This window comes from Zootoca vivipara, chromosome 11 (assembly GCF_963506605.1).
Source record: "Zootoca vivipara chromosome 11, rZooViv1.1, whole genome shotgun sequence".
NCBI classification, from domain to species: Eukaryota; Metazoa; Chordata; class Lepidosauria; order Squamata; family Lacertidae; genus Zootoca; species Zootoca vivipara.
Window position 1 is genome coordinate 3746243 of NC_083286.1, and position 18348 is coordinate 3764590.

At 42.4% G+C, this 18348-nt stretch overlaps 1 protein-coding gene across 3 annotated transcripts in view; it reads right to left on the reverse strand.

Annotated features, from left to right (window-relative positions):
* The window catches only part of TRPM6 (transient receptor potential cation channel subfamily M member 6), a 103658-nt gene that overhangs the window by 22802 nt on the left and 62508 nt on the right, over nt 1–18348 (reverse strand). For all 3 annotated transcript variants that reach the window (XM_035099595.2, XM_035099597.2, XM_035099594.2), the window contains 8 exons: nt 17072–18195; nt 15252–15358; nt 13975–14101; nt 9262–9359; nt 7770–7834; nt 6216–6241; nt 4898–4945; nt 259–324 (listed from right to left, as the gene is read on the reverse strand). In XM_035099595.2, coding sequence (XP_034955486.2) covers nt 259–324; nt 4898–4945; nt 6216–6241; nt 7770–7834; nt 9262–9359; nt 13975–14101; nt 15252–15358; nt 17072–18195 — 1661 coding nt within the window. The remainder of the gene's footprint in view (nt 1–258; nt 325–4897; nt 4946–6215; nt 6242–7769; nt 7835–9261; nt 9360–13974; nt 14102–15251; nt 15359–17071; nt 18196–18348) is intronic.

An 18348-nucleotide genomic window follows, 5' to 3' on the forward strand; every position in this document is an offset into this window, starting at 1 on the left:
AAAGAAAACAGTCGCATTGATTTATACAAGTAGAAGAGCGTACTCTAGGCTGAATTTCTTTTCTTAAAACTATTTGTATATACAAAGCAGTTGTTTCTTGGTACCACAGTGAAGAGGTAAGATGTAATATATATTGATGTCGTATGATTTCATCCAGTAATGGTGCACTCCTATGCTTGTCTACTCAGAAGTAAGTCTCACCAATTTCAGTGGGGCTTACTCCCCTCTTTGTGCATTCGTAGAGAAGCTGGTACTCACCAAAGAGCTGCACTGGTGTGAAAGGGATTGTATGAGCCAATCTCATTAAATTGTTCCTTTCGACAGCTGCAAAGAAATAGGGGAAGGAGGTTATACTTGAGCAGTGCATGATTTACTCCTGTTTTCTGCCCAGAAACATTTGATGATACTTCTCAACATATGCATGTGGACAAGGCCTTTGGCTCCCAAACATCAAATCCTCATTATTTATCATCTTTCCAAGTACTGGGTTTCCTCTGCCCATCTTCAAAGCACACATCACCCTACTCTGCACTGCAGCAATATAGGAAAAAACATCCAGTACAGCTGGGGCAGATAATAATAATAATAATAATAATAATAATAATAATAATAATAATATAATGTAGTTTTTACCCAACATAGCAACCCATCCATCTTCCCTACCACTGCAATCCTTGGCTCAAGCTCAAGCAATCAAGTTTAGGGACAATGCAGGAATATTTATCAGGTTTATGTGCTTAGTTCCTGGTTTGTTTGGTAGTGTTGCCTAACTATGATATCTTCCGTTTGAGACCAGGTGAAGATGGCATTTAGCATGAATAAAGTAGCATGTCTGTATGCAGCTGCTGTCATAATTTATGCTAAGAACTGTGTAGGCTGGGAAGAAAGAACACGAGTTGTACTGACAAGTACGTAAAAGGCTATGCAACATGTTGTATGTAGTCAGAATATTTTTCTTCTCTCTTTATTAAGAAAGACAGGCATTAGAGACTGTAATCTTGAGCAAAGTTGTGACAGGCAGGGGGTGATTAATCTCCTTGCTTTCAGCCATTTCACTAGCTCAAGATCACACACACCCCAGTTGGTTTTCTCCCTAAAGGTAAAAAGATAAGGGACATGTTTTTATCTTTATCCTTGCAGGGACAAAAGCAGCCAGGAGATTGGGGGGGGGGGGAGAGAGTACTAAGAGAAATAGCCTGTTCCTGCTATAGGTTCTATCTTTAAATAATAATAATTATTATAATTATAATAATATGAAAGTTACATGCATCTGTGTGTGATTTGGCTGCAGGCATCTTTCCTGGAAATAAGAGTGCCGTTAAACCACAGAGCCTCTTGGGCTTGCTGATCAGAAGGTCGGTGGTTCAAATCCCCGCGACGGGGTGAGCTCCCATTGTTCAGTCCCAGCTCCTGCCAACCTAGCAGTTTGAAAGCACATCAAAGTGCAAGTACAGTAATACCTCGGGTTACGAACGCGATCCGTTCCGGATCGCAGTTCGTAACCCGAATAGTTCGCAAACCGAGCGCGATGGGCGCCGCCATTTTGCGCATGCGCAAAGCGCGATTTTCACGATTTTCACGCTTTGCGCATGCGCAAATCGCGCGCGCGGCGAAAACACTTCCGGGTTTGCGCAGTTCGTAACCCGAACTGTTCGCAAACCGAGGTGGTCGTAACCCGAGGTACGACTGTAGATAAATAGGTACTGCTGCGGTGGGAAGGTAAACGGCGTTTCCGGTGCTGCTCTGGTTTACCAGAAGCAACTGAGTCATGCCGGCCACATGACCCAGAAGCTGTCTGTGGACAAACGCTGGCTCCCTCGGCCAGTAAAGTGAGATGAGCATCAAAACCCCAGAGTCGTCCGCAACTGGACTTAATGGTCAGGGGTCCCCTTACCTTTACCTAACAGCAGCTCACCAGAGATGGAGTGGTTTGGGAATATCCTAGAACTGTGCTTACCTTGAACAGCCACCCCCCCCCAAAGGAATTTATGGCCACACTGCAGGTTGCAAAGTGGAAGTGGAAGTCTGATGACTTTCAGTAAGGAGGACAAAACTGCTTCATTTTCAGCAAGGGGATGTTTAGGGTTGGTTACCACAGGTTACTGTGGACTCGGGTGGTCCTGTGGATTAAACCTCAGAGCCTAGGGCTTGTCGATCAGAAGGTCGGCAGTTCGAATCCCGCAATGGGGTGAGCTCCCATTGCTCGGTCCCAGCTTCTGCCAACCTAGCAGTTCTAAAGCATGTCAAAGTGCAAGTAGATAAATAGGTACCACTCTGGCGGGAAGGTAAACGGCGTTTCCGTGTGCTGCTCTGGTTCACCAGAAGTGGCTTCGTCATGCTGGCCACATGACCTGGAAGCTGTACACCGGCTTCCTCGCCAATAATGCAAGACGAGCGCCACAACCCCAGAGTTGTCTGCGACTGGACCTAATGGTCAGGAGTCCCTTTACCTTTACCTTTACCGTGGTGGTTTAAAAAGAAAGGAACTACTTTTTTCAACAAAGAGACACTGCTCTAGAAAGCCCTAGCCTAGAATGACATTTGCTCCAATTGCCTCAAGTAGCATTTTTTTAAAGTTGTAAGGGGGAAAACAGCTGCCTCCAAAATAAAGTGAACAGTTTGCCCTCAACTCTCCCCCCCTCCTATTTGTTCCCCTATTCTAAGCAGAACATCAATGGTGGGGGGGAGAGATCTCATCCCCACAGCCAGTAAGATTTTAGCATCCCTGGTTGATATGCTTAGAAGCCTATGTCAGCATTAAGTGGCATGTAAATTAAATAATCAACAACTTCTGGAGTGTTGTGTGATGCTGGAGTCTTCTCTTTTGGGTATGGGTGAGATTATTATATTATTTTTTTAATTTTTATAATGCGCTTCATCTGGAGTTCACAGATGGTTCACAACTTAAAAATACAAAATGGAAACACAAAATGCATAATGAAACAAAAACAAACCAATAACCCCCTTCCCAAAAAACACATTGAAAAGGTCATAAAATGTTAAATCAGCCCGACACCTGTTTGAAGAGAAACAGGTTTGCCTAGTACCTAAAGACAGGCATTCCACAAATGGGGAACCACCACAGAAAAGGCCTGTTCTCCTGTTGCCAACCTCCGGACCTCTCGAAGGGGAGGCGCCCAATGGAGAGCCTCAGGTGAGAAATGATGGAAATGTTTTACCTAACATAGGAAGGTGTTATCCCTTCCCTTCTGGGAGAGCAAGGAAAATTAACTATTGCACAACATAGGACAATGTGTGTTAGGTTCTTTTCTGTAGAGAATGTTTAAAAAGCTTGCCTAAAGTCAAACAAGCCGTCTGTGGTACCGGCTGGAATTGAAGTGGGCAAGGCTGTGTTTCCAACCCAGAATCTTAAAATTATTCACAGTCCTGACTAGCCAACCTAACTATCGGTAGTAGCCATTCTTCAGGATGGAGACGCCATACAGAATCTGCATTTGAAGAAATATTCCAGTGGTAGAAAACAAATCAGGGTTAAGATTCAGAAATAAATAATAATAAATAGGTCTAAATAAGGATAATATTATATTTAGGGAAACATAGTTCTCCAACTCAATTTTGCAGTGGAAATCTTCCCAACCAATCTTCCCAAAAGAACTGCTCTCTTTTGTTTCATACCAGGTGGCCATGGCATTCTTAGCCACAACTCACCCATTGCAGTTGTGTTTGATTTTTGTTGATACATTCATTGGACTTATGATGTAATAGGTAGAGAGGAGGGGGAATTGGCCATTATTGACTGAAAATCTGACACAAGTTTGGAATTTCATTTAAATGTGCTCTTCTCAATTTAAATGTGCAAAGATTTTCAGATTCTAAAGTAAGTGTGGACTATAGGGACATCTACTGGCGAGTTCTACCCATTTCTCACTATCCTCACAGAAAAAGACCCAGTTTTGTGGCATTCTACTACTGACTGGTACATGTTCAGATGGAGAATGTAAAACAGAGCTCTGTCTAAGCAATGTTCAAACGGTTGAATTGGAACTTAATCAGTTTAAGGTGGAAATCAGAAGCTATGAAGGCTATTTTGTTACATTTGATCTGATACATCAGTTGTGGCCCACTAGCGACAAGGCAGGCTTCCTAAGATCTGGAGACTTTTCCTTTTAATTCTTGTTTATTTAGAAGAAAATATAAATCACTTAAATAAGAACTCTACGGTAAGCAGTGTACATAAAGCTGAGAGACTGCAACCAAGACTCTGACACAATCAGCCTGATCTATTTGCTAAAATTACAATAAAAATCTCCCTGTTTACAGACATGCAAGGCAGGTGATCATCCTTGAAGTGGAAGATGAAGTGGAAGATGTGTGTTACTTTTTAGCAAGTTAATGCAGCATATGGGGAAATAATCGGTAGTTGGTCTGGATGCTCCTCAGATTCCTTCCATATGAGAAATTTTACTTTAGAAATTCCCAGTTTGAAAACAAACCAAACCTGAAGATAATCCACTTACCGGTATGTTAGGAACAAGAATATGCAGGAAATATTGCATTTTTATGACAAGTACAAATTAATAGAGATTAACAAGCTGTTGCTTCTGTGTGCTCCTCTATTATTTCCTTGTGTTGTCTTTGGCTATGAAACTGCCATTTCTTCCTTGCCAGTAGTTTTTTTTTTAAAAAAAAACTTGGTTCACCAACTTGGTTCACCAACAAGTTGGTGAACTTGGTTCACCAACAACAACTACAGTACTTGCAAAGTGATAAATAATCTTCTCACTCACTTCTGTTACAAATCACATTAATATCTTACTTTTGATAACAAATTACTTCAAAGTGAGACTATCAAAAAATGGCAGGGGAAAAGAACTACAGTAATATGCTTATCAACTACTACAATATTTCAGCTATCACTTAGATACTTAATACTTACCTGAGTAATGATGGTGTAGATCTTGAGTCTTTAAGGAGGATGAGATTTCTAACAACAACAACAAACAACGGATTTTTGTTATAACCAAAGGGAATTAATTTAACTGTGTTATAAAGTACAAAATGTAGCCTGTGTAAACTGTCAATAAAACAACATGTAATTATGCTGGAGAACACAGAATGACAGGCAATAGTCAACTCAAGGACACTCAGCTTCTTCAAAACTAAAGAGCTGGAAATTGCACTTTAGGGATGATAAAAAAAACCCTTTCCTGTCCACTGTGCTTCATGGGATCCCGAAGGTATGATCTCCTCAATTCCATCCTCAGTCATTATGCATTCCATTAACTACATGATGACAATGATGTTATAGTAATACTGCTTCATTAACTCATGACATCTACCGTAAGATGTTGTAAAATTTAAAACAGACAAATAATAAAGAAGCAAAACTAATTTAAAGAGGCATTTATAAAGTGGCCTAGATTCTATACTGTACAAAGCAAACTCTGATCTTACTTGAAACAGAGGCTCAATTCAAACATCATCAATGTCAGAGGCATGGTTTAGGATGCCCAACTATGGTTAGGTGTGATGCAGTATGAACTGACAATACGTGCTTAGCTTCTCTGACAAACCAGAATCAGAAACCATGATTTGAAGATGGTGCACAAACCATGGCTTCTGCTAACTATACTTTGCAGTGATGTCTAAACTGGCTTCATTTAGGGTGGCACACAAGCAACTGTATGCTATGCTTTGTGTATACATTTGTAAGCTTTTGCCATGGTTTGGGTTCTACTGTTGGCTCGTGTTAAGCTTGTGGTCTGCTAAAACCCCTAGATCCTTTTCACATGTACTACTGACAAGCCAGGTGTCACTCATCTTATATTTGTGCATCTGGTTCTTCCTGCCTAAATCCATAACCTTACATTTGTCCCTATTGAAATTCATCTTGTTAGTTTGGAGACCTGTGCTCCAAACATAAACATATATATCTGTTAGGCTGATATATATGTGACCTTTCAGGTTTTGCAGACATTTACCATCACATGTCTAGCAAAGCATGGCCTCATCTTTTCTAGGAGTCCTCTGAATACAGTTTATCTGAAGCATTAACTTTAAAAAAAGTCATAAATGGAAGTGTATTTTCATTGCAGAAGTCTCCAAGTCAACCTCTGAATTATGTATTAAAGTAGCACAACTATAGGAAGGTCTAAAAATGATGAGCTGATATTAACAGACTTTTGAAAAGACCAAGGTCTATTCTAATTATACATTTTATAACTATGCAATTTACAAATAAGAAAAATGCTTACCAAGAGTTCCATCTGAACTACTCAACCTGTTCAAAATAAAATACTGGAGTTAGCTTCATGTGCTTGGGAAAATATATATCCATATTAAGTATATAATAAATGCAGGGGGGAGAACAAAGTTTTTCATCTTTACAAATAATGATAACAAAAATATATATGTGCAGTACCACATGTAGAAACATATAATGCTACAGACATTGGAAAGGAACATAAAATTATGTCCACATTAAGAAGATGTGCAGGACAATATAGGGCTGTTAGAATTGTTCATCTTGAGCAGTACTGACATATGATCCACTAGATTGGCGGCTCCAGGCACACAGGCCAGGAAGCCCATGGCAACCTAAAACAGCCATTAGACTGTCCTCAATACAGCCAGTATGACTGCTTGCTTTGTGGTGACATGAAGCTTGTGTCTATGTTGATGGGACAGCTGAGCAAAGAGAAAATATTTGAAGGTTGGAGAGAATAATGTGAAATACCCAGCACTGGCAGAAACATACAAAATCCTACCACCACCCCTACACATCAAACTTGGTCTGGTGAAAAAAATGTAAACACCATGGATCACCTTTCAAGTACCTGGCTGCAAATTTCCCTCAGCTCAGTGAAGCAAAAATTAAAGAGGGTTGGTTTTTTGTGTGTGTGTAGGTCCTCAGATCTGTGTGGTGTAGTGGTTAAGAGCGGTAGATTCGTAATCTGGGAAACAGGGTTCGTGTCTCCGCTCCTCCACATGCAGCTGCTGGGTGACCTTGGGCTAGTCACACTTCTCTGAAGTTTCTCAGCCCCACCCACTTCACAGAGTGTTTGTTGTGGGAGAGGAAGGGAAAGGAGAATGTTAGCCACTTTGAGATTCTTTAGGGTAGTGATAAAGCGGGATATCAAATCCAAACTCCTCTTCTTCTTCTTCAAAGACATACTGTTTGACAACTTGCTTCAGGGTGACAGGAAAAAAGGCTGGGATGTGTTTTGTTTGGTGTTAACTAACTTCCTTGGAAATGTCAGGACAGAAAACTGCAAGGAAGAGGTTGAGGACATGTTGCCTCTGTATTATAAACTTGGCTGCAAAATGTCCTTAAAGATCCACTTTTCCCATTCCCACTTGGATTTATTCCCTGACAACTACAATATGGTAAGTCATGAACATGATGAACGTTTTCATCAGGAAATTGCAACAATGGAGAAACAATTCCAGCGAAAGTGGTCTACTTCCATGTTGGCTGACTACTGTTGGGCGTTTGCCAGAGAGGATCCTGAGGAACAGGCAGAGTGGCATCAGACGTAGAAGCTGGCTCTCACTGGTCCTTGTTGTATGTACATATTCCTTGATTATGTAATAAACTATTGCAGATCTCTAAGAAACAGTAGCCAATTTTGCATTTTCATTGTCACATTTGGCTTCAGCTCCTCAACTCATTTTTAAGAAATGGCTACTTTTATCTCAGAGGTGTTACTTTTGTCAAAATTTGTTGTGCAGTGATATTAGCAACGTTGCATATCTAAAGTGAACCAAGGAAGACAGATGTAGCTGGTGATACAAACAGGACTACTTACGAATGGCTCCGGCTCAAATTATTCTTCCTATTTTTCCTAGTCCAAGTCATGCTGTTATTTAAATCCTGAAAGGGGAGGGAAATGGCAAGTACATTTTCTCAATTAAAACATGGCCTGATTTCATGGCTGCTTGGGCATGTTGTCCTCAAGTCTGCAGCCATGTTTATCCAGGAATCATCACCATCACCATCATTTTATCTGTATGCCACCTTTCCACTGTTAAAATTATGCTCAAGGCGGCTTACTACATAAAAATATTTACATAATTGCAGACGTAAACCAAGTAGTCATGAAAAATAAATAAAACACATCAAAAAGTACACAACCAAATTGAACTATTTCCACATAGATCATAAGATCTAAAAATAAAGATACAAAAAATAACATCAACAACAGCAGAAATACTGCAACCCATGGTTATGTTAGCCATGGCAGAACCAAGCTATCTGTGACACAATTGGTCAATTAGTGAAGTATTTTTATTTATTCACTTGATTTAGAGGCAGGCAGCTGACCCGCTGACCTCTCCTGGCTAGGCCCATGCCCCAGCCCAATATTCTGTTTAGCCTCAGTTTCTGTCCTTGCCATCAGTCAGGGCACTGACCTCCCAGGCCAGGTGGAAAAGACCTGCAAGGCAAGGAGCCACCAAGATGGCAATGTTTGACCTAAACTGGGAGTTACAGGTAGGTAGCCGTGTTGGTCTGAGTTGAAGCAAAATAAAAAAATTCCTTCAGTAGCACCTTAAAGACCAACTAAGTTTTTATTTTGGTATGAGCTTTCGTGTGCATACCAAAATAAAAACTTAGTTGGTCTTTAAGGTGCTACTGAAGGAATTTTTTTTACTAAACTGGGAGGTTACTCTACTTTGGGGCAGTATGTTTACAAAGACTTTTGTGGTATCAAGAGAAGCAGTTAAAATGCCCTACCAATTCTATTCCCAAAGTCTGTTTTGATCAGCAAGCTTTTCTACTTAAGTCAATGGCAAAAATATTATTGCCTTGAATTGCCCTTGACATTCTGGTTTTCACTACTTTAGTTTGCATAAATTAGTTCAAATGGAAAGGGGGGAAATCTAAAGGTAAATGCATAATCCAAAATACAAATAGCAGGATGAGTTTAATCCCCAAATTGCAAGGAATAATTATATCACCAAACAGCTAAGAAGTTTGCTTAATATCGTTCTTCAATAGAGCCGACTCCACTCAGTCTATTTTCTTAATGGCCTAGAGAATTACCATATAAAACCTCAGTTTCAAAAAAAGTATCCTCTTCATATAGACTCCCATTTCATGATTCAATAGTTTAATGGCTTTTTTTATTAATCTTTTCTGAAGGTTAAGTGGTTAATTACTTATTTCTTACCCAGAGTCTACTGTGCCTGCTGCATAAAATGAAATTTCACAAGAAAAAGTTTCTTCCTAGTGCTCAGCCATGAATTCAGACCAAGATATAGCACAAGAATCAGCAATAATTTTATGTCTTCAAGCCTTACCTCTTGCGATTGCCTCAGGTAGTCACAAATCTGTACCGTGTGTCTTGCCGTTTCTTGGTTTTTCATTCTCTGGCGCATACAACCAATACGGTCCAAACCTAGCCAAGTAAGCAAGCACAGCAAGAACACATGTGAAGATTTTTTTTAAAGGCACACAAATGCAAGCATGAACAGCCCAGTCTGAACAGGATGTTCTGTGCCTCTGAGAAATGTACAGGATACTGCAATATTGGAGATGCTGCTTGAGCCTTTGCAACCTAGTGTGTTGCTTCTCATCCATAGAAGCCAATTCTTAGTGCCCAAGGTCCCTTCACTGCCACCGCCCCCACAAATAAAAGCTGATGGGAGGCTTACTTCTCCGCCCCCAATATTTGCCCCCATCCCCACAGCAGACAGTGAGCAAGAGGAGGAGAAAGAGAAGTCCCTTCCCATCTCTTCTCCCAATGCTATGCTTCCATCACAGCACAGGCACCTGTGGTGACATCCCAGGAAGTGGGATTGAAGGGAATGAGAAAGAAGGAGAGGGAATTTGAGCAGCCCATGGACCAAATTCAGATCATCTTGGCAATGAGGTGAGTGAGCCTTTTCCATTTTGGGAGGAAGTAGGTCAGGCTTATTCTGGACACACTCCAATGCAAGACTTTCCTGTTCAGAATCTATGGAATGTTTCCAGAAGATCTGCAAAATCAAGCTGTATGCAAGCTCTTGATGTTATCATGTCCTCTAAAGCAAAAGAATTGGAAGCATACCCTGTCACCTCACCCAGGTCTGTATTTCAAATGTAGCGTTGATGCTCAGGGAGTAGAAATAAAACAACTTCCTATTCATTAACGTAATTACTGTGCCACAAATGGAGTATAATACATAGGCAATCAAATCAAAACACATTTTCGACCAGCATGTATTGAGGAATATCATTAACTCTGTAGAAGAGAAGTATGTACTTTAGTGATCCCAGGTTTCCTATTTTCTTGGGAGCTGACCTGTAACCTTTCACTGATTGGTCTATAAGTGTGAGAGGGAGGTTTGGGGAGGGGTCAGGTGGATTTGATGCTGAGTATTTGGCTCCCCTCACCTGTCTCAATGGTTTTTCTTCTTTGGAGGTCTTTAAGCAGAGGCTTGACAGCCATATGTCAAGAATGCTTTGATGGTGTTTCCTGCTTGGCAGGGGGTTGGACTGGATGGCCCTTGTGGTCTCTTCCAACTCTATGATTCTATGATTTTTCAACCTTGGCAGCTTTCTGGTATAAGCTAAACTGAAGGGCTCTTGGTTTGAGACAAACAGCCAATAAACAAACAGAAAAGTGTGAAATTTCTGGAAGTCAATCCAGACCCAGATGATATCAGGATACCAGGAGAGATACTTCACAAGAAATTTAATAGCCTATCCCCACAATTTGTTCTCTTAAGAAGGCTATTGTGGGTAGTATTTATGGGTCCTGGGTGCCACCAAACATTTCAAATTCTACCTATCGTTAGTTGCTTTGGATTACATACTTCATGGATCACTGCCTTGTCGTGGCGAAGGGGCTTGAGTAACTCAGAGAAGCTATGAGCTATGCCGTTCAGGGCCACCCAAGATGGACAGGTCATAGTGAAGAGTTTTGACTAAACTGGACTAAACTGGCAAGCCACTCCAGTATCCCTGCCAAGAAAACTCCATGGACAAAGACAACAGGCATATAAAAGTTATGACGCTGGAAGATGAGCCCCTCAGGTCGGAAGGCGTCCAACATGCTACTGAGGAAGAGCGGAGGACAAGTACAAGTAGATTCAGAGCTGATGAAGCGGCTGGGCCAAAGCCGAAAGGTCGCTCAGTTGCGGATATGCCTGGAAGCGAAAGGAAAGTCCGATGCTGTAAAGAAAAATATTGTATAGGAACTTGGAATGTAAGAACCATGGATAAAGGTAAGCTGGATGTGGTCAAAAATGAGATGACAAGAATAAATATTGACATCCTGGGCATCAGTGAACTAAAATGGAAGGGAATGGGTGAATTCAGTTCGGATGACTATCATATCTACTACTATGGGCAAGAATCCCGTAGAAGAAATGGAGTGGGCCTCATAGTCAACAAAAGAGTGGTGAAAGCTGTACTGGGATGCAATCTCAAAAATGATAGAGTGATCTCCATACGAATCCAAGAAGGACCTTTTAAAATCACAGTAATCCAAGTTTATGCACCAACTACCGGTGCTGAAGAAAGTGAAATTGACCAATTCTATGAAGACTTACAATACCTTCTAGAAATGACACCAAAGAAGGATGTTCTTCTCATTATAGGGGATTGGAATGCTAAAGTAGGGAATCAAGAGATAAAAGGAATAACTGGCAAGTTTGGCCTTGGAGTTCAAAACGAAGCAGGGCAAAGGCTAATAGAGTTCTGTCAAGAGAACAAGCTGGTCATCACAAACACTCTTTTCCAACAACACAAGAGACGACTCTACACATGGACATCACCAGATGGGCAGCATCGAAATCAGATTGATTATATTCTCTGCAGCCAAAGATGGAGAAGCTCTATACAGTCAACAAAAACAAGACCTGGAGCTGACTGTGGCTCAGATCATCAGCTTCTAATAGCAAAATTCCAGCTTAAACCGAAGAAAGTAGGAAAAACCACTGGGCCAGTAAGACACAATCTAAATCAAATCCCTTATGAATACACAGTGGAAGTGAGGAACAGGTTTAAAGATTTAGATTTGGTGGAGAGAGTGCCTGAAGAACTATGGATGGAGTCTTGTAGCATTATACAGGAGGCAGCAACGAAAACCATCCCAATGAAAAGGAAATGCAAGAAAGCAAATTGGCTGTCCAATGAGGCCTTACAAATAGCGGGGGAGAGAAGGCAGGCAAAATGTGAGGGAGATAGTGAAAGATACAGGAAATTGAATGCAGATTTCCAAATAATAGCAAGGAGAGACAAGAAGGCCTCATTAAACGAGCAATGCAAAGAAATAGAGGAAAACAACAGAATTAGAAAAACCAGAGATCTGTTCAAGAAAATTGGAGATATGAAAGGAACATTCCGTACAAAGATTACCATAATAAAGGACAAAAGTGGAAAGGACCTAACAGAAGCAGAAGACATCAAGAAGAGGTGGCAAGAATACACAGAGGAATTATACCAGAAAGATATGGAGGTCTCGTACACCCCAGGTAGTGTGGTTGCTGACCTTGAGCCAGACATCCTGCAGAGTGAAGTCAAATGGGCCTTAGAAAGCACTGCTAATAACAAGGCCAGTGGAAGTGATGATATTCCAGCTGAACTATTAAAATTTTTAAAAGATGATGCTGTTAAGGTGCTACACTCAATATGCCAGGAAGTTTGGAAAACTCAGCAGTGGCCAGAGGATTGGAGAGGATCAGTCTACATCCCAATCCCAAAGAAGGGCAGTGCCAAAGAATGCTCCAACTACCGCACAATTGCGCTCATTTCACACGGTGGCAAGGTTATGCTTAAAATTCTACAAGGCAGGCTTAAGCAGTATGTGGACTGAGAACTCCCAGAAGTGCAAGCTGGATTTCGAAGGGGCAGAGGAACCAGAGACCAAATTGCAAACATGCGCTGGATTATGAATAAAGAGTTCCAGAAAAACATCTACTTCTGCTTCATTGACTACGCAAAAGCATTTGACTGTGTCGACCACAGCAAATTATGGCAAGTTCTTATACAAATGGGACTGCCTGATCATCTCATCTGTCTCCTGAGAAATCTCTATGTGGGACAAGAAGCTACAGTTAGAAGTGGAGATGGAATAACTGACTGGTTCAAAATTGGGAAAGGAGTACGACAAGGCTGTATATTGTCTCCCTGCTTATTTAACTTCTATGCAGAATTCATCATGAGAAAGGCTGGACTGGATGAATCCCAAACTGGAATTAAGATTGCCGGAAGAAATATCAACAACCTCAGATATGCAGATGACACAACCTTGATGGCAGAAAGTGAGGAGGAATTAAAGAACCTTTTAATGAGGGTGAAAGAGGAGAGCGCAAAATATGGTCTGAAGCTTAACATTAAAAAAAACAACACCTAAGATCATGGCCACTGGTCCCATCACCTCCTGGCAAATAGAATGGGAAGAAATGGAGGCAGTGAGAGATTTTACTTTCTTGGGTTCCATGATCACTGCAGATGGTGACAGCAGTCGCAAAATTAAAACACACCTGCTTCTTGGGAGAAAAGCAATGACAAACCTAGACAGCATCTTAAAAAGCAGAGACATCACCTTGCCAACAAAGGTCCGTATCGTTAAAGCTATGGTTTCTCAGTAGTGATGTATGGAAGTGAGAGCTGGAAGGCTGATCGCCGAAGAATTGATGCTTTTGAATTCTGGTGCTGGAGGAGACTCTTGAGAGTCCCATGGACTGCAAGAAGATCAAACCTATCCATTCTGAAGGAAATCAGCCCCGAGTGCTCACTGGAAGGACAGATCGTGAAGCTGAGGCTCCAATACTTTGACCACCTCATGAGAAGAGAAGACTCCCTGGAAAAGACCCTGATGTTGGGAAAGATGGAGGGCACAAGGAGAAGGGGCGACAGAGGACGAGATGGTTGGACAGTGTTCTCGAAGCCACCAACATGAGTCTGCCCAAACTGCAGGAGGCAGTGGAAGACAGGAGTGCTTGGCGTGCTCTGGTCCATGGGGTCACGAAGAGTCGGACACGACTAAATGACTAAACAACAACAACAACAACAACAATACATACTTAGCTGATTGAAGCAAGATGAAGTTAGCTCATTTGTTCTGTGTTCCCATTTGTCTCCCACAGGTCTCCTTTCAAGTGGCTCTGAACTAACTTGGGTACTCTGGGGACAACCATCAACTGTAATCATCTGCCAAAAGAAAAGGGAAAATAGTAAACAGCCAAAGATGACAGGTAAAAAGGTAAAGGACCCCTGACAGTTCAGTCCAGTCGTGGACGACTCTGGGGTTGTGGTGCTCATCTCGCTTTACTGGCCGAGGCAGCTGGCGTTTGTCCGCAGACAGTTTTTCCGGGTCATGTGGCCAGCATGACCAAGCCGCTTCTGGTGAACCAGAGCAGCACACGGAAACGCTGTTTACCTTCCTGCTGTAGCGGTATCTATTTATCCACTTGCACTTTGACATGCTTTCAAACTGCTAGGTTGGCTGGAGCTGGGAACAAGCATTGGGAGCTCACTCCATTGTGGGGATTCGAACTGCTGACCTTCCGATCAGCAAGCCCTAGGCTCAGTGGTTTAGTCCACAGCGCCACCCACTTAAATTGAGCTTAAGTTGCCAGTAGCAAAACCCTTTCAATCCACTCCAGCAGGAAAGTCCCTTATACATAATGGGGAGGGCAGATCATTGTTTGCAAATGTTACATTAATAAAGCATTAGCAGTAACAAAGAGGAAGTATAGCATTAACAACACTTGTCCGAAGTCATAGTCAAGATGTTTTTAGTCAGAGTAAAAAGGGGGAAATCAGCCCTGAGTGCTCACTGGAAGGACAGATCGTGAAGCTGAGGCTCCAATACTTTGGCCACCTCATGAGAAGAGAAGAATCTTTGGGAAAGACCTTGATGTTGGGAAAGATGGAGGGCACTAGGAGAAGGGGATGACAGAGGACGAGATGGTTGGACAGTGTTCTCGAAGCTACGAACATGAGTCTGACCAAACTGCAGGAGGCAGTGGAAGACAGGAGTGCCTGGCGTGCTCTGGTCCATGGGGTCACGAAGAGTCGGACATGACTAAACGACTAAACAACAACAACAATAACAAAGGGGGGTGGGTAATGGACAGCTGGATTTCATTCAGAGCTACTTGCTTCCCGGCCCCCCAATAATGTGAGTGTGAGCCAAACAGTTTCCAAATATGCAATGATTAATCAGCCATGCCAGTAACAGTTTTAATAATCATCTTCAAAACAGAGCTGAGCTTTCATAACTGTGTCATTCTATATTTATTCAGCCTGTTAAAAAAACAGAAAAAGGACATTCAATTCTAATTCCACCTTCACCTACCGGCACCTGAAGAGTTTTCTGTTTCTTCCTCAAAGATTTCCTTTCTTTGTTTCCAGGTTTTGCCTTTGCCAATACTGGCTGATGTGACTCTGCAGATTTTGATAACTCTGAGAGTAAAAAGGCGGGGGGGGGGGAGTCAACTAAATTCATATTTCAAAGAAAACTTAATAAAGTTTCACACCTACCTGGCATTAAGCCTAATTGAACTAATTTAGTGAGACTTTCTGAGCAGTCACACAAAGGATTGGATTAGGTACAGGTAGGTAGCCGTGTTGGTCTGAGTCGAAACAAAATAAAAAAAATTCCTTCAGTACCACCTGACATCTGACGAAGTGTGCATGCACACGAAAGCTCATACCAAAATAAAAACTTAGTTGGTCTTTAAGGTGCTACTGAAAGGATTGGATTGTTACAGTATTCTTATCTAGCCATTTTACTACTGTGTATAAGGGTCAGCACTTGTGCATGCCACATAGAATAGAATAGAATATTAATTTATTGGCCAAGTACCAACCATCATGTAATTAATTACCACAATGTAAGTAAATATAATCTACTGATTACTTGATTGATCTTTAAAATCATTAATTAGTCAACAGCTCCATTTGACCCTGTTTGATAGTAAGCATATATCCTTTATTTCTGAGAAGTGGATGGAAAAGGCAGCAGATCTAGGGTAGTCCAATACTGAAGCAGAGAACCACCCCCACCCCACAGCTATTGCTTAACAATGACCGTTTCTCCAACCTAAAAGGGGAGGCGCATTTTGCGCAGTCACGTGCAGCCCCCCTGGGATCCGTGAGGCGGCCCTGGTAGTTCGGAAGCCGGCACTGCCTACCTGAGGCTGGAGACTGGTGTCTCCACCCACTCAGTCAGTCGACCAATCCAGCCAAGGGGAGGTGTGCTGGGGGATTGGCCAGGTAAGAACCTGGCACACAGAGAAGAGGAGCCATTCTGGGGAAGCAGCCAACGGATTCAGAGCTTTCCCACCCTCCACTCCCTAAAATAATGCTTGCTTTACAGGTTGATTCCTTCCACAGGCGTACACGCACGCAGGCGCTGCTACGACAAGGCTGCTGTTGAAGGGCCAGAAAGGAATTTCCCTGCATTGGCAGGTTTCGCCTTTCCCATAGCAATTTGTCACAACTTGGCGGTTGCAGGCCTTGGGTGGAATCCTTTAGTCATTTACATAAAGGGACGTGGCGTGGGGGCGGTGACCCCCCGCTCCATCGCGGCGACGATAACAGGGTTCCCGTAAACGGGGAAAGTGGGGGCATTTGGCGATGCCAGTTGGCTGTTATTGCCCTCCCCTTCCAGCGGTGGCGATCGCGGGGGGCGGGCTATCTGCTTGAACATATGTTCTCCAGAGTTAGCCCAACCCCCGCACATGCTGGACAACCCTGAAAGTTACCCCACCCCCGGGTGGGGGCTGGGAGGGATACACGCCCAATGCCTGAGCCAAGGTCTTCCTACGTCTGAATTTTAATAAAGTTGGGGCCAATTTCAATCCCATAAAATGTGGTCTTACGTGGCTTATGTGGCTGCCCGGGGTTTAGGGGGGACTCCGCCTGACTGCGCAATGACCCCTAAACAGCTGGGAAGGGCTTGGAACTTCTTTGTGGAAAGTGGCTTAAAGCAATGTAACATTTATTTGTTTATTCAAAACATTTATATATTGTCTTTCAAAATAAGTGTTCGGGGCATGCTTTAAAAAAAAATCCTTATTAAAAACAAAACAAAGCAGGAGACCACCAGGAGATGAATGCATAAGAACAAGCAGTAAAATCAATCAAACAGCAACAACACTGTGTAGCCGTTACCTTTTATTCTGAAGGTCTTTCCCACTTTCTCCGCTTTGCGGGACCAGAATCCACTTCCCTTGCCAAAAGGCCAGTTCTTCCTGCGGGGATTGATCCAGACTGACATACTGCGCTGGAATGGGAGAGGAGACTGGGAGCTGTCACTACTGTAGCCTGATCTGTCAGAAACGTAGGAAAACGATTTGGATTCATTTATCTCTGCATGTTGAGGATTACGGCAGCCTTTATTGTAGTTAAAATGTGTGCATGGCAGCTGCCTTGACTTGTTACTAAAATAACACTTTTCATCATCTCCCAAGAACCCCCAGTTCACATAACCTCCTTCAAGTTCCTCACTGTGCTGATGAGAACGGATAGAGACCTCACTGGCAATTCTAGGTTCTTGGAAGTTCAAATAGGGTTCAGTGATATTTTCACTATCCTCTTGGTCTGACGAAAATTCCAGTTCCCATTTTTCATTGATAACTGGATTTCTTTCTGGAGCCTTGTGGATCTCCAGCTGAGCAGTGATGCTGCCATGCTTGGTTTGGGGTTTAGCTTGCAGTTCATCTTCTCTGAGCAGACTACTTGAGAAGGCTGAACTTAAGGTGGCATTTTCAGATAAAGAGGCTCCTTGCTGACCGGAAGGAACCAGGAGGAATTGTCCATATCTAGGGGGTGATTTACACTCTGAAGATACCCCAGAGGTTAGCGTGTCATTTTCAATTTCCTGCTCCTGATGTTTGCTTATTGATTTTATCTTTTTGTAGTCCAGGGCACCAAGAATGCCACAACGAGCCCCTGGGGGCCAATGTGTCCTGACCAAGCTTTTCTGAAGAGAAGGTGGCATGCTGTAGTAATTATACTTCTTGTCACACACACTTTCCATACTGCTCAGAGCCTTGGAGCACATGGAATTGCTCCAGCTATGGGGAAGCTTCCTGTATGTTTGATGCTTCTTGTGAGCAAGAAGGGCCTCCTCTACTTGCAAAGTGTCCACAGCTGAAATGACTTTAAGCGTATCGACGGTTAAAGCAGAGAGGTCTTGTAAGTGTCCGAGCTGGCTATCCAGGGCAAGCAAAGCATCTTTGACATAAAATACTTTCTCATGCACCTCCTTCAGTTGTGAAAACATCTCTTCCACTCTAAGAGAGAATAATAGATGTATTAAAAACTGCATTATATATATTCTTCAGTATATCAGTTACGTTAATAACGTTCCATTTTTCAAATAGTGACTGGAATCATTGAATAGTTCACCCTCAAATAGTGAATGGAACCATTGTTCTAGCCACTGT